At 38.0% G+C, this 15,055-nt stretch overlaps 1 protein-coding gene across 3 annotated transcripts in view; it reads right to left on the reverse strand.

Annotated features, from left to right (window-relative positions):
- The window catches only part of tanc2b (tetratricopeptide repeat, ankyrin repeat and coiled-coil containing 2b), a 335,698-nt gene that overhangs the window by 48,168 nt on the left and 272,475 nt on the right, over positions 1-15,055 (reverse strand). For all 3 annotated transcript variants that reach the window (XM_061931928.1, XM_061931930.1, XM_061931929.1), the window contains 2 exons: positions 9,402-9,683; positions 9,198-9,322 (listed from right to left, as the gene is read on the reverse strand). In XM_061931928.1, the coding sequence (XP_061787912.1) occupies positions 9,198-9,322; positions 9,402-9,683 (407 nt within the window). The remainder of the gene's footprint in view (positions 1-9,197; positions 9,323-9,401; positions 9,684-15,055) is intronic.

Genomic DNA, 15,055 nt, shown 5'->3' on the forward strand with positions numbered 1-15,055 from the left:
AATGTAAACATGTAGAAACCTGAGAACTATTTTCTGCAGGTTTAGTGGCAGGAAGTTACAGCTGTGCTCTAAAGGGTGAGCGCAGCTAAGGTGGTATTTTACAGACCACATTGGTCTGACTACGGTCCGTTTGGAAAAAAAACCAAAAACCATTCCAGGTGACTTTTCCTCTTTCACCCACAGTTTCTTCATTTCAACTTTCTCTTCTCACTCCATGCAAAAAGAATCAACCGCCAGACAAGCACACCCGATAATCGATACTGTGAATATGGCAAATACATGTTACAGTGTAGTTGTTATGCTGGGGAGGAGGTGGAGATGAAATAATATTAAAAAAAGAAAATGTCCACAATGCAATCAGAGCGAGCTGTGAAACACAAAACAACAACAACAACAAAAGAGGGTGAGCTTAATTATTCATGCAGAGACTTAACAAGATGGAACAGTGTGGCGGGGAAGTGGCATTCTGCACTAATTAATATTTCATACTGCAAAGTTGTTGCTGCTTTTTTACGCACATCTGCATAATGTGTGTGTGTGTGTGTGTGTGTGTGTGTGTGTGTGTGTGTGTGTGTGTGTGTGTGTGTGTGTGTGTGTGTGTGTGTGTGTGTGTGTGTGTGTGTGTGTGTGTGTGTGTGTGTGTGTGTGTGTGTGTGTGCTTGTATTTCTACCCTTCTTGAGATACCAAGAAGGAAAAGTGTCTTCCATATAATCAATATGATCTGACATCCCTGCTCTACACAATCAATATGATCTGACATCCCTGCTCTACATAATCAATATGATCTGACATCCCTGCTCTACACAATCAATATGATCTGACATCCCTGCTCTACATAATCAATATGATCTGACATCCCTGCTCTACATAATCAATATGATCTGACATCCCTGCTCTACATAATCAATATGATCTGACATCCCTGCTCTACATAATCAATGTGATTTTACATCCCTGCTCTACATAATCAATATGATCTGACATCCCTGCTCTACATAATCAATGTGATTTTACATCCCTGCTCTACATAATCAATAGGATCTGACATCCCTGCTCTACACAATCAATATGATCTGACATCCCTGCTCTACACAATCAATATGATCTGACATCCCTGCTCTACATTATCAATATGATCTGACATCCCTGCTCTACACAATCAATATGATCTGACATCCCTGCTCTACATAATCAATATGATCTGACATCCCTGCTCTACACAATCAATATGATCTGACATCCCTGCTCTACATAATCAATATGATCTGACATCCCTGCTCTACATAATCAATATGATCTGACATCCCTGCTCTACATAATCAATGTGATTTTACATCCCTGCTCTACATAATCAATATGATCTGACATCCCTGCTCTACATAATCAATATGATCTGACATCCCTGCTCTACATAATCAATATGATCCGACATCCCTGCTCTACATAATCAATATGATCTGACATCCCTGCTCTACATAATCAATATGATCTGACATCCCTGCTCTACATAATCAATATGATCTGACATCCCTGCTCTACATAATCAATATGATCTGACATCCCTGCTCTACATTATCAATATGATCTGACATCCCTGCTCTACACAATCAATATGATCTGACATCCCTGCTCTACATAATCAATATGATCTGAAATCCCTTCTCTTCATAATCAATATGATCTGACATCCCTGCTCTACATAATCAATATGATCTGACATCCCTCCTCTACACAATCAATATGATCTGACATCCCTGCTCTACATAATCAATATGATCTGACATCCCTGCTCTACATTATCAATATGATCTGACATCCCTGCTCTACACAATCAATATGATCTGACATCCCTGCTCTACATAATCAATATGATCTGAAATCCCTTCTCTTCATAATCAATATGATCTGACATCCCTGCTCTACATAATCAATATGATCTGACATCCCTCCTCTACACAATCAATATGATCTGACATCCCTGCTCTACATAATCAATATGATCTGACATCCCTGCTCTACACAATCAATATGATCTGACATCCCTGCTCTACATAATCAATATGATCTGACATCCCTGCTCTACATAATCAATATGATCTGACATCCCTGCTCTACATAATCAATATGATCTGACATCCCTGCTCTACATAATCAATATGATCTGACATCCCTGCTCTACACAATCAATATGATCTGACATCCCTGCTCTACATAATCAATATGATCTGACATCCCTGCTCTACATAATCAATATGATCTGACATCCCTGCTCTACACAATCAATATGATCTGACATCCCTGCTCTACATAATCAATATGATCTGACATCACTGCTCTACATAATCAATATGATCTGAAATCCCTTCTCTTCATAATCGATATGATCTGACATCCCTGCTCTACATAATCAATATGATCTGACATCCCTCCTCTACACAATCAATATGATCTGACATCCCTGCTCTACATAATCAATATGATCTGACATCCCTGCTCTACATAATCAATGTGATTTTACATCCCTGCTCTACATAATCAATATGATCTGACATCCCTGCTCTACATAATCAATATGATCTGACATCCCTGCTCTACATAATCAATATGATCTGACATTCCTGCTCTACATAATCAATATGATCTGACATCCCTGCTCTACATAATCAATATGATCTGACATCACTGCTCTACATAATCAATATGATCTGAAATCCCTTCTCTTCATAATCGATATGATCTGACATCCCTGCTCTACATAATCAATATGATCTGACATCCCTCCTCTACACAATCAATATGATCTGACATCCCTGCTCTACATAATCAATATGATCTGACATCCCTGCTCTACATAATCAATGTGATTTTACATCCCTGCTCTACATAATCAATATGATCTGACATCCCTGCTCTACATAATCAATATGATCTGACATCCCTGCTCTACATAATCAATATGATCTGACATTCCTGCTCTACATAATCAATATGATCTGACATCCCTGCTCTACATAATCAATATGATCTGACATCCCTGCTCTACATAATCAATATGATCTGACATCCCTGCTCTACATAATCAATATGATCTGACATCCATCCATCCATCCATCCATCTTCTTCCGCTTATCCGAGGTCAGGTCGCGGGGGCAGCAACCTAAGCAGGGAAGCCCAGACTTCCCTCTCCCCAGCCACTTCGTCCAGCTCTTCCTGTGGAACCCCGAGGCGTTCCCAGGCCAGCCGGGAGACATAGTCTTCCCAACGTGTCCTGGGTCTTCCCCGTGGCCTCCTACCGGTTGGACGTGCCCTAAACACCTCCCGAGGGAGGCGATCGGGTGGCATCCTGACCAGATGCCCGAACCACCTCATCTGGCTCCTCTCCATGTGGAGGAGCAGCGGCTTTACTTTGAGCTCCCCCCGGATGGCAGAGCTTCTCACCCTATCTCTAAGGGAGAGCCCCGCCACCCGGCGGAGGAAACTCATTTCGGCCGCTTGTACCCGTGATCTTGTCCTTTGGGTCATAACCCAAAGCTCATGACCATAGGTGAGGATGGGAACGTAGATCGACCGGTAAATTGAGAGCTTTGCCTTCCGGCTCAGCTCCTTCTTCACCACAACGGATCGATACAGCGTCCGCATTACTGAAGACGCCGCACCGATCCGCCTGTCGATCTCACCATCCACTCTTCCCTCACTTGTGAACAAGACTCCGAGGTACTTGAACTCCTCCACTTGGGGCAGGGTCTCCTCCCCAACCCGAAGATGGCATTCCACCCTTTTCCGGGCGAGAACCATGGACTCGGACTTGGAGGTGCTGATTCTCATCCCAGTCGCTTCACACTCGGCTGTGAACCGATCCAGCGAGAGCTGAAGATCCTGGCCAGATGAAGCCATCAGGACCACATCATCTGCAAAAAGCAGAGACCTAATCCTGCAGCCACCAAACCAGATCCCCTCAACGCCTTGACTGCGCCTAGAAATTATGTCCATAAAAGTTCAGAACAGAATGGGTGACAAAGGGCAGCCTTGGCGGAGTCCAACCCTCACTGGAAACGTGTCCGACTTACTGCCGGCAATGCGGACCAAGCTCTGACACTGATCATACAGGGAGCGGACCGCCAAAATCAGACAGTCCGATACCCCATACTCTCTGAGCACTCCCCACAGGACTTCCCGAGGGACACGGTCGAATGCCTTCTCTAAGTCCACAAAACACATGTAGACTGGTTGGGCAAACTCCCATGCACCCTCAAGGACCCTGCCGAGAGTACAGAGCTGGTCCACAGTTCCACGACCAGGACAAAAACCACACTGTTCCTCCTGAATCCGAGGTTCGACTATCCGGCGTAGCCTCCTCTCCAGTACACCTGAATAGACCTTACCGGGAAGGCTGAGGAGTGTGATCCCACGATAGTTAGAACACACCCTCCGGTTCCCCTTCTTAAAGAGAGGAACCACCACCCCGGTCTGCCAATCCAGAGGTACCGCCCCCGATGTCCACCCGATGCTGCAGAGTCTTGTCAACCAAGACAGCCCTACAACATCCAGAGCCTTAAGGAACTCCGGGCGGATCTCATCCACCCCCGGGGCCTTGCCACCGAGGAGCTTTTTAACTACCTCAGCAACCTCAGCCCCAGAAATAGAAGAGCCCACCACAGACTCCCCAGGCACTGCTTCCTCATAGGAAGACGTGTTGGTGGGATTGAGGAGGTCTTCGAAGTATTCCCTCCTCCGATCCACAACATCCGCAGTCGAGGTCAGCAGAACACCATCCTCGCCATACACGGTGTTGATAGTGCACTGCTTCCCCTTCCTGAGGCGGCGGATGGTGGTCCAGAATCGCTTCGAAGCTGTCCGGAAGTCGTTTTCCATGGCTTCCCCGAACTCCTCCCATGTCCGAGTTTTTGCCTCCGCAACCGCTGAAGCCGCACACCGCTTGGCCTGTCGGTACCTGTCCGCTGCCTCAGGAGTCCCATGAGCCAAAAGAACCCGATAGGACTCCTTCTTCAGCTTGACGGCATCCCTCACCGCCGGTGTCCACCAACGGGTTCTAGGATTACCGCCACGACAGGCACCAACTACCTTGCGGCCACAGCTCCAATCAGCCGCCTCGACAATAGAGGCGCGGAACATGGTCCACTCGGACTCAATGTCCAGCACCTCCCTCGTGACATGTTCAAAGTTCAAATCTGACATCCCTGCTCTACATAATCAATATGATCTGCATGAGTGTCTGCACAGGTCATATAGAAAATAAATTAATTGATTTCCGATTTTAAAAAAATTGATTAAGAATCGTTACAAATAAAAATGGCGATTATTTTGACAGCCCTCGTATTGATCCACCTATCAAAGATATGTCTAGAAATCAATCACTCCTTGCAATAATCAATAATCAGCGACTCTTCTATTGATCCACTACATCCAATCAATACTGTCATGTCTGTGTGATCATGTTTTGTTTTAGTAATGTTCGGTTTAAATTTTGGACTTTTTGTGCACTTTTGTTTTGTTTTGTCACCATTAGGGCTGGGAACTGTACAGGTGGGGTGACTCAGCTTTGCCATGCCAAGCCGCAACCCCCAGCTAGACCACCTCCACCTGCACCAGTAGCTCCACGACGCCAAGCTCCGGTACCAGCTCCACGACGCCAAGCTCCGGTACCAGCTCCACGACGCCAAGCTCCGGTACCAGCTCCACGACGCCAAGCTCCGGTACCAGCTCCACGACGCCAAGCTCCGGTACCAGCTCAACAAGTCCCAGTTGTTGATTGAGGCGCTCGGTCTGGCCGTTTGCCTCCGGCTGGTATCCTGATGTCAGGCTGGCTGTAGCCCCGATGAGCTTGCAGAACTCCTTCCAGAACCGTGAGATGAATTGGGGCCCCCGGTCTGATACAATGTCTGTGGGAAATCCATGAATTCTAAAAACGTGTTGCATCAATATCTGAGCAGTCTCCTTGGCTGTGGGCAACTTTGGCAAGGCAATAAAATGTGTCATCTTTGAAAATCGATCGACCACGGTGAGCACCGTGGTGTTACCTCTTGAGACCGGGAGGCCAGTGACGAAGTCAATAGAGATGTTAGACCACGGTCTGGAAGGGATTGGCCACGTGTTGGACTTCTACAGCCGCTGCCTATCCCTTCCAGACCGTGGTCTAACATCTCTATTGACTTCGTCATTGGCCTCCCGGTCTCAAGAGGTAACACCACGGTGCTCACCGTGGTCGATCGATTTTCAAAGATGACACATTTTATTGCCTTGCCAAAGTTGCCCACAGCCAAGGAGACTGCTCAGATATTGATGCAACACGTTTTTAGAATTCATGGATTTCCCACAGACATTGTATCAGACCGGGGGCCCCAATTCATCTCACGGTTCTGGAAGGAGTTCTGCAAGCTCATCGGGGCTACAGCCAGCCTGACATCAGGATACCACCCGGAGGCAAACGGCCAGACCGAGCGCCTCAATCAACAACTGGGACTTGTTGAGCTGGTACCGGAGCTTGGCGTCGTGGAGCTGGTACCGGAGCTTGGCGTCGTGGAGCTGGTACCGGAGCTTGGCGTCGTGGAGCTGGTACCGGAGCTTGGCGTCGTGGAGCTGGTACCGGAGCTTGGCGTCGTGGAGCTACTGGTGCAGGTGGAGGTGGTCTAGCTGGGGGTTGCGGCTTGGCATGGCAAAGCTGAGTCACCCCACCTGTACAGTTCCCAGCCCTAATGGTGACAAAACAAAACAAAAGTGCACAAAAAGTCCAAAATTTAAACCGAACATTACTAAAACAAAACATGATCACACAGACATGACAAATACAATCAATTAGTCATGCATCATTTATTAATGCATTGATCCATATATCTGTTCACAATGGGATCAATGTGTACATTTATTGATCCATCTGTCTATTTATCAATCACCAGTCTATCCATAGATGTATTGATCCAGGCAGTTCTTCCACCAGTCAATTATTCTACTAATCACACAATGTAACATCCATCCATTTATGTATTGATCTTCTTGATCATCTTTTCTATCCTTTCATCGATCCATCCATCAATCAATTACTCTTCCTTCTACCAACAGCCACATATTGATCCGATCATCGAGCCCCTCACCCTAATCAATAAATCCGTCCACCATTTAACACACCAATTATCGATTCTAATAAACAATCAAAGAGTAATTGATCCATATTCGGTGTTCATCAGGGAGAGGGAGGTGTGGGCTTCTCTGCTTAGGCTGCTGCCCCCGCGACCCCACCTCAAATGTGTTCATCCATCTATCCATCAATCGACCAGTTTGATTAATAATAATAATAATAGATTTTATTTGTAAAAAGCACTTTACATTGAGTAAACAACCTCAAAGTGCTACAGTGTATTAAAAAAAATAATAATAATACAAATAAAAAGATAATAAAAAATAAAAACTATAACAGCCAAATAGCTAAAACTAGTATGCATTAGAGATGCGCGGATAGGCAATTTATTTAATCCGCAACCGCGTCAGAAAGTCGTCAACCATCCGCCATCCACCCGATGTAACGTTTGATCAGAACTGCACCCGCCCGCCATCCGCCCGATTCTAATATAGATGATGCAAGGCATTAGTGAGCCTGCCAACTACTCCGGTTTTCCCGTAATTCGTACGGTTTTCATCAACCTATTCCGGGTTTTTCATTAATTAAAAAAAAAAAAAAAAGGGTGAAAACTACGCGAATTGCACCTTGTGCAGACAAGATTTTTCGATCGGACACGGAGGAATTAGCGATGTAAAAGACCACGTTGGGACAAAAAAACACAAGTCTAATGCCGTTGCTAGCGATACAAGTGGAAAACTTTCAACGTTTTTTCGTCGCCCAAACAGATTCTTTGGATGTGATGAATGCCGAAGTTTTATTTACGGAGGCAATAATTGAGCATGGACTTCCAATCGCACTGGCTGATCACATGGGACAGTTAAATGTTTGTCATGCAACCTTTAAAAATCATTACGCGGTGATCGCGGTCCCAAAAATAAACTTTTCTTGCATGATAATGTCCAGAAAAATTCGCTTTATATTACTATAGAGTCCTTTTAACGAATGAGTTTGATGGTTTATCACAAACCTTAAATGAAAGAAGTCCTTTGTTCTCCTGCACCATGGCCTTGCTTCGTGTTTGGTGCGCAAGCTTTATAACCTCACTGAGGTTATTAAAGCTTTTGCCTGTTAAAGAAAGGAGACTGATCCAATGCAGCACAGACTTTCGCGTGCCACGCTGTCACGACCCAGACGCACACCAGTGCGCAATCATATGGGAGCCGCGCTGAGCGCACCTCCAAGCGCGTCTCGCTGCCGGCGACGGCCGGGTATATGGGCCCGACGCTCCAGCGCCATCCATTTTCAGGGCTAGTTGATTCGGCAGGTGGGTTGTTACCCACTCCCTTAGCGGGTTCCGACTTCCATGGCCACCGTCCTGCTCTCTATATCAACCAGGGTGAGCCCCACCCCTTTCCTGAGCGCACTGTACGGCAACAGGGGTGGCGGGCAGGTAAGCTGCGCGGGCGGAGCGCGCGGAGTGACCCCTGTTACGAGCCCCCGGCCACGGGGGTGGCGGGCAGGTAAGCTGCTTACCTGCTGCGCGTGACGCCGGCCGCGGCGAAGGCGGACGAGGCGGGGTGTCGGTGCGGTGGTGACCCTGGACGTGCGTCGGGCCCTTCTCGCGGATCGCCTCAGCTACGGCTCCCGGTGGGGCCCTCTCGGGGGAAGGGGCCTCGGTCCCGGACTCCGGCGAGGCGTCCCTTCTCCGCTCCGTAAAAGTGTCCATCTCTTTTCTTTTTTTCTTCTTCTGTTGTGGCATATGCTGCAGGTGCCTGCTCGTTTTTCGTATGTGGGTAACAACATTTAACTATGTATATATATTTCCCAATTGGTTTAGCTGCCACCCGCAAAAAAAAAAAAAAAAAAAAAATCTAATTAATCCATCCGACCCGACCCGCGCGCGGATAAAATCTTATTTTTTTAAATTTCATCCGCCCGATCCGCGGATAATCCGCGGACTCCGCGGTTGTGTCCGCAAACCGCGCATCTCTAGTATGCATATATCTAAAAAAAAAGGCTTTTTTAAAAAAGAAGGGTTTTTAAGCCTTTTTTAAAAGCATCCACAGTCTGTGGTGCCCTCAGGTGGTCAGGGAGAGAGCTTTCCACAGACTGGGAGCGTACCTGAGAGGCCAGCCTCCTCATGGACTCCTCCTGACGGCGTCTCATCTCGGGGGTGCCGGGGCAGCTGCCCCCCCCCAGGGTGCCGTGTGCGGGCTGGGGCTGGCTGAGCGGGAGCCCCTCCCCATCTGAACAGAACACACACACACACACACTCGTCCAATCACAAGAGCGAGACGGGCGTTGTTGATGAATAAGAGCGCCTACGTTTGGGCGAGGCCTGCGGGCTGTCGGAGGCGATCTGCCTCATGCGGGTGCCGTGGCAGCTGAGCGCCACCAGGCGGGAGACGATGGCGGTCTTGCCGAAGCCGATGTTGCCCACCACCACCACGCCGCGACTGCCGCCGCAGGGCGGCCGGTTGAGGTGGGCGTCGATCTCCTGGAAGAGCCACTCGCGGCCCGTGAAGACCGAGTCCACGGTGATGGAGGGCACCTCGAAGAGCAGCGGCTTGAGGGCGATGTCCTGGGGCCGGTACGGAGCGAAGCGCACTGCCGGGCCACAAAAACTGTTCAGTCAACTTTTCACTTCGGGACCACAGCCCATAGGGGGCGCCAAACATGTGCTTCATGGTGTCCTGAACACCTGCTTATTATCAATAAACCTCATTCACTACTGACAAGTGCAGCAAAAAGGCTGACCTTTCTCTCTTCCACCACTAGAGGGAGACATTGTACACAATGCTACTCAAATGTATTCTTAATGAGGCATGGAACATTCAGAAGGCATAATAAACACACGCATATTAGTTTAATATTATAAAAGAAACATGCATATTATGTTAATATTATAGGAGAAACGTGCATATTATGTTATTAGTATGTTTTAATAAAAACATGCATATTATGTTGTATTATAGTAGAAACGTGCATATTATGTTAACAGTATGTTTTAATAAAAACATGCATATTATGTTATAATAAAAATATGCACATTATGTTAATAGTATGTTACAATAAAAACCTGATTCTGTTAATATTATAATAAAACATGCATGTTATGTTAATAGTATGTTTTAATACAGACATGTATAATATCCTAATATTTTAATAAAACATGCACATTATTTTAATAGTTTGTTACAGTAAAACATGCATACCATGCTAATATTATAATAAAACATGCATAGTATGTTAATACAATAAACACATGCATATTAGTTTAATATTATAAAAGAAACATGCATTTTATATTAACATTATAATAAAAACATGCATAATGTGTTAATATTATAAGAGAAACTTGAACTTTGTTAGTAGTATGTTATGATAAAACATGCATATTATGTTAATATAATAAACACGTATATATTAGTTTAATATTATAAAAGAAACATGCAATTTATATTAACATTATAATAGAAACATGCATATTATATTAATGTTATAGGAGAAATGTGCATATTATGTTAATAGTATGTTTTAATTAAAACATGCATATTATGTAATATTATAATAGAAACATGCATATAATGTTAATATTATAAGAGAACTGTGCATATTATATTAATAGTATGTTACAATAAAAACATGCATATTATGTTATATTATAATAGAAACATTCATATTATGTTAATAGTATGTTTTAATAAAACCATGCATATTATGTTATATTATAATAAAACATGCATGTTATGTTAATAGTATGTTTTAATAAAGACATGCATATTATCCTAATATTTTAATAAAACATGCACGTTATTTTAATAGTTTGTTACAGTAAAACATGCATACTATGCTAATATTATAATAAAACATGCATAGTATGTTAATACAATAAACACATGCATATTAGTTTAATATTATAAAAGAATCATGCATTTTATATTAACATTATAATAAAAACATGCATATTATGTTAATATTATAAGAGAAACTTGAACGTTATGTTAGTAGTATGTTATGATAAAACATGCATATTATGTTAATATAATAAACACGTATATATTAGTTTAATATTGTAAAACAAACATGCATTTTATATTAACATTATAATAGAAACATGCATATAATGTTAATATTATTGGAGAAAAATGCACATTATGTTAATAGTATGTTTTAATAAAACCATGCATATTATGTTATATTATAATAAAAATATGCACATTATGTTAATAGTATGTTACAATAAAAAACCGGATTATGTTAATATTATAATAAAACATGCATGTTATGTTAATAGTATGTTTTAATAAAGACATGCATATTATCCTAATATTTTAATAAAACATGCACGTTATTTTAATAGTTTGTTACAGTAAAACATGCATACCATGGTAATATTATAATAAAATATGCATAGTATGTTAATACAATAAACACATGCATATTAGTTTAATATTATAAAAGAAACATGCATTTTATATTAACATTATAATAAAAACATGCATAATATGTTAATATTAAAAGAGAAACTTGAACATTATGTTAGTAGTATGTTATGATAAAACATGCATAGTATGTTAATATAATAAACACATGCATATTAGTTTAATATTTTAAAAGAAACATGCATTTTATATAACATTATAATAGAAACATGCATATAATGTTAATATTATAGGAGAAACGTGCATATTATGTTATTAGTATGTTTTAATAAGAACATGCATATTATGTTATATTATAATAAAAATATGCACATTATGTTAATAGTATGTTACAATAAAAAACCTGATTATGTTAATATTATAATAAAACATGCATGTTATGTTAATAGTATGTTACAATAAAAAGCCTGATTATGTTAATATTATAATAAAACATGCATGTTATGTTAATAGTTTGTTACAGTAAAACATGCATACCATGGTAATATTATAATAAAATATGCATAGTATGTTAATACAATAAACACATGCATATTAGTTTAATATTATAAAAGAAACATGCATATTATGTTAATATTATAGGAGAAACGTGCATATTATGTTATTAGTATGTTTTAATTAAAACATGCATATTATGTTATATCATAATAGAAATATGCATATTATGTTAATAGTATGTTGTAATAAAAATATGCATATTATGTTATAATAAAAATATGCACATTATGTTAATAGTATGTTACAATAAAAACCTGATTATGTTAATATTATAATAAAACATGCATGTTATGTTAATAGTATGTTTTAATAAAGACATGCATATTATCCTAATATTTTAATAAAACATGCACGTTATTTTAATAGTTTGTTACAGTAAAACATGCATACTATGCTAATATTATAATAAAACATGCATAGTATGTTAATACAATAAACACATGCATATTAATTTAATATTATAAAAGAATCATGCATTTTATATTAACATTATAATAAAAACATGCATATTAAGTTAATATTATAAAAGAAACTTGAACTTTGTTAGTAGTATGTTATGATAAAACATGAATATTATGTTAATATAATAAACACATGCATATTAGTTTAATATTATAAAAGAAACATGCATTTTATATAACATTATAATACAAACATGCATATTATGTTAATTTATAGGTGAAACGTGCATAATATGTTATTAGTATGTTTGAATAAAAACATGCATATTATGTTATATTATAATAAAAATATGCACATTATGTTAATAGTATGTTGTAATAAAAACATGCATATTATGTTATATTATAATAAAAATATGCATATTATGTTAATAGTATGTTGTAATAAAAAACCTGATTATGTTAATATTATAATAAAACATGCATGTTATGTTAATAGTATGTTTTAATAAAGACATGCATATTATCCTAATATTTTAATAAAACATGCACGTTATTTTAATAGTTTGTTACAGTAAAACATGCATACTATGCTAATATTATAATAAAACATGCATAGTATGTTAATACAATAAACACATGCATATTAGTTTAATATTATAAAAGAAACATGCATTTTATATTAACATTATAATAAAAACATGCATGTTATGTGTTAATATTATAAGAGAAACTTGAACGTTATGTTAGTAGTATGTTATGATAAAACATGCATAGTATGTTAATATAATAAACACATGCATATTAGTTTAATATTATAAAAGAAACATGCATTTTATATTAACATTATAATAAAAACATGCATAATATGTTAATATTATAAGAGAAACTTGAACGTTATGTTAATAGTATGTTTTAATTAAAACATGCATATTATGCTATATTATAAAAGAAACATGCATATTATGTTAATATTATAGGAGAAACGTGCATATTATGTTAATAGTAAGTTACAATAAAAACATGCATATTATGTTATATTATAATAGAAACATGAATGTTACGTTAATAGTATGTTTTAATAAATACATGCATATTATCTTAATATTATAATAAAACATGCATAGTATGTTGATAGTATGTTTTAATAAAGACATGCATATTATCCTAATATTTTAATAAAACATGCACGTTATTTTAAGTTTGTTACAGTAAAACATGCATACTATGCTAATATTATAATAAAACATGCATAGTATGTTAGTACAATAAACACATGGATATTAGTTTAATATTATAAAAGAAACATGCATTTTATATTAACATTATAATAAAAACATGCATATTATGTTAATGTTATAGGAGAAACTTGAACGTTATGTTAGTAGTATGTTATGATAAAACATGCATATTATGTTAATATAATAAACACGTATATATTAGTTTAATATTATAAAAGAAACATGCAATTTATATTAACATTATAATAGAAACATGCATATTATATTAATGTTATAGGAGAAATGTGCATATTATGTTAATAGTATGATTTAATTAAAACATGCATATTATGTAATATTATAATAGAAACATGCATATAATGTTAATATTATAAGAGAACTGTGCATATTATGTTAATAGTATGTTACAATAAAAACATGCATATTATGTTATATTATAATAGAAACATTCATATTATGTTAATAGTATGTTTTAATAAAACCATGCATATTATGTTATATTATAATAAAACATGCATGTTATGTTAATAGTATGTTTTAATAAAGACATGCATATTATCCTAATATTTTAATAAAACAGGCACGTTATTTTAATAGTTTGTTACAGTAAAACATGCATACTATGCTAATATTATAATACAACATGCATAGTATGTTAATACAATAAACACATGCATATTAGTTTAATATTATAAAAGAAACATGCATTTTATATTAACATTATAATAAAAACATGCATAATATGTTAATATTATAATAAAACATGCATAGTATGTTAATACAATAAACACATGCATATTAGTTTAATATTATAAAAGAAACATGCATTTTATATTAACATCATAATAAAAACATGCATATTATGTTAATATTATAAGAGAAACTTGAACATTATCTTAGTAGTATGTTATGATAAAACATGCATATTATGTTAATATAATAAACACGTATTTTTTTAGTTTAATATTATAAAAGAAACATGCATTTTATATTAACATTATAATAAAAACATGCATATTTTGTCAATATTATAAGAGAAACTTGAACGTTATGTTAATAGTATGTTTTAATTAAAAACATGCATATTATGTTATATTATAATAAAAATATGCACATTATGTTAATAGTATGTTACAATAAAAAACCTGATTATGTTAATATTATAATAAAACATGCATGTTATGTTAATAGTATGTTTTAATAAAGACATGCATATTATCCTAATATTTTAATAAAACATGCACGTTATTTTAATAGTTTGTTACAGTAAAACATGCATACCATGATAATATTATAATAAAATATGCATAGTATGTTAATACAATAAACACATGCATATTAGTTTAATATTATAAAAGAAACATGCAATTTATATTAACATTATAATAAAAACA

The sequence above is a fragment of the Nerophis lumbriciformis genome, linkage group LG39 (genome assembly GCF_033978685.3).
Source record: "Nerophis lumbriciformis linkage group LG39, RoL_Nlum_v2.1, whole genome shotgun sequence".
In the NCBI taxonomy this organism is placed as follows: Eukaryota; Metazoa; Chordata; class Actinopteri; order Syngnathiformes; family Syngnathidae; genus Nerophis; species Nerophis lumbriciformis.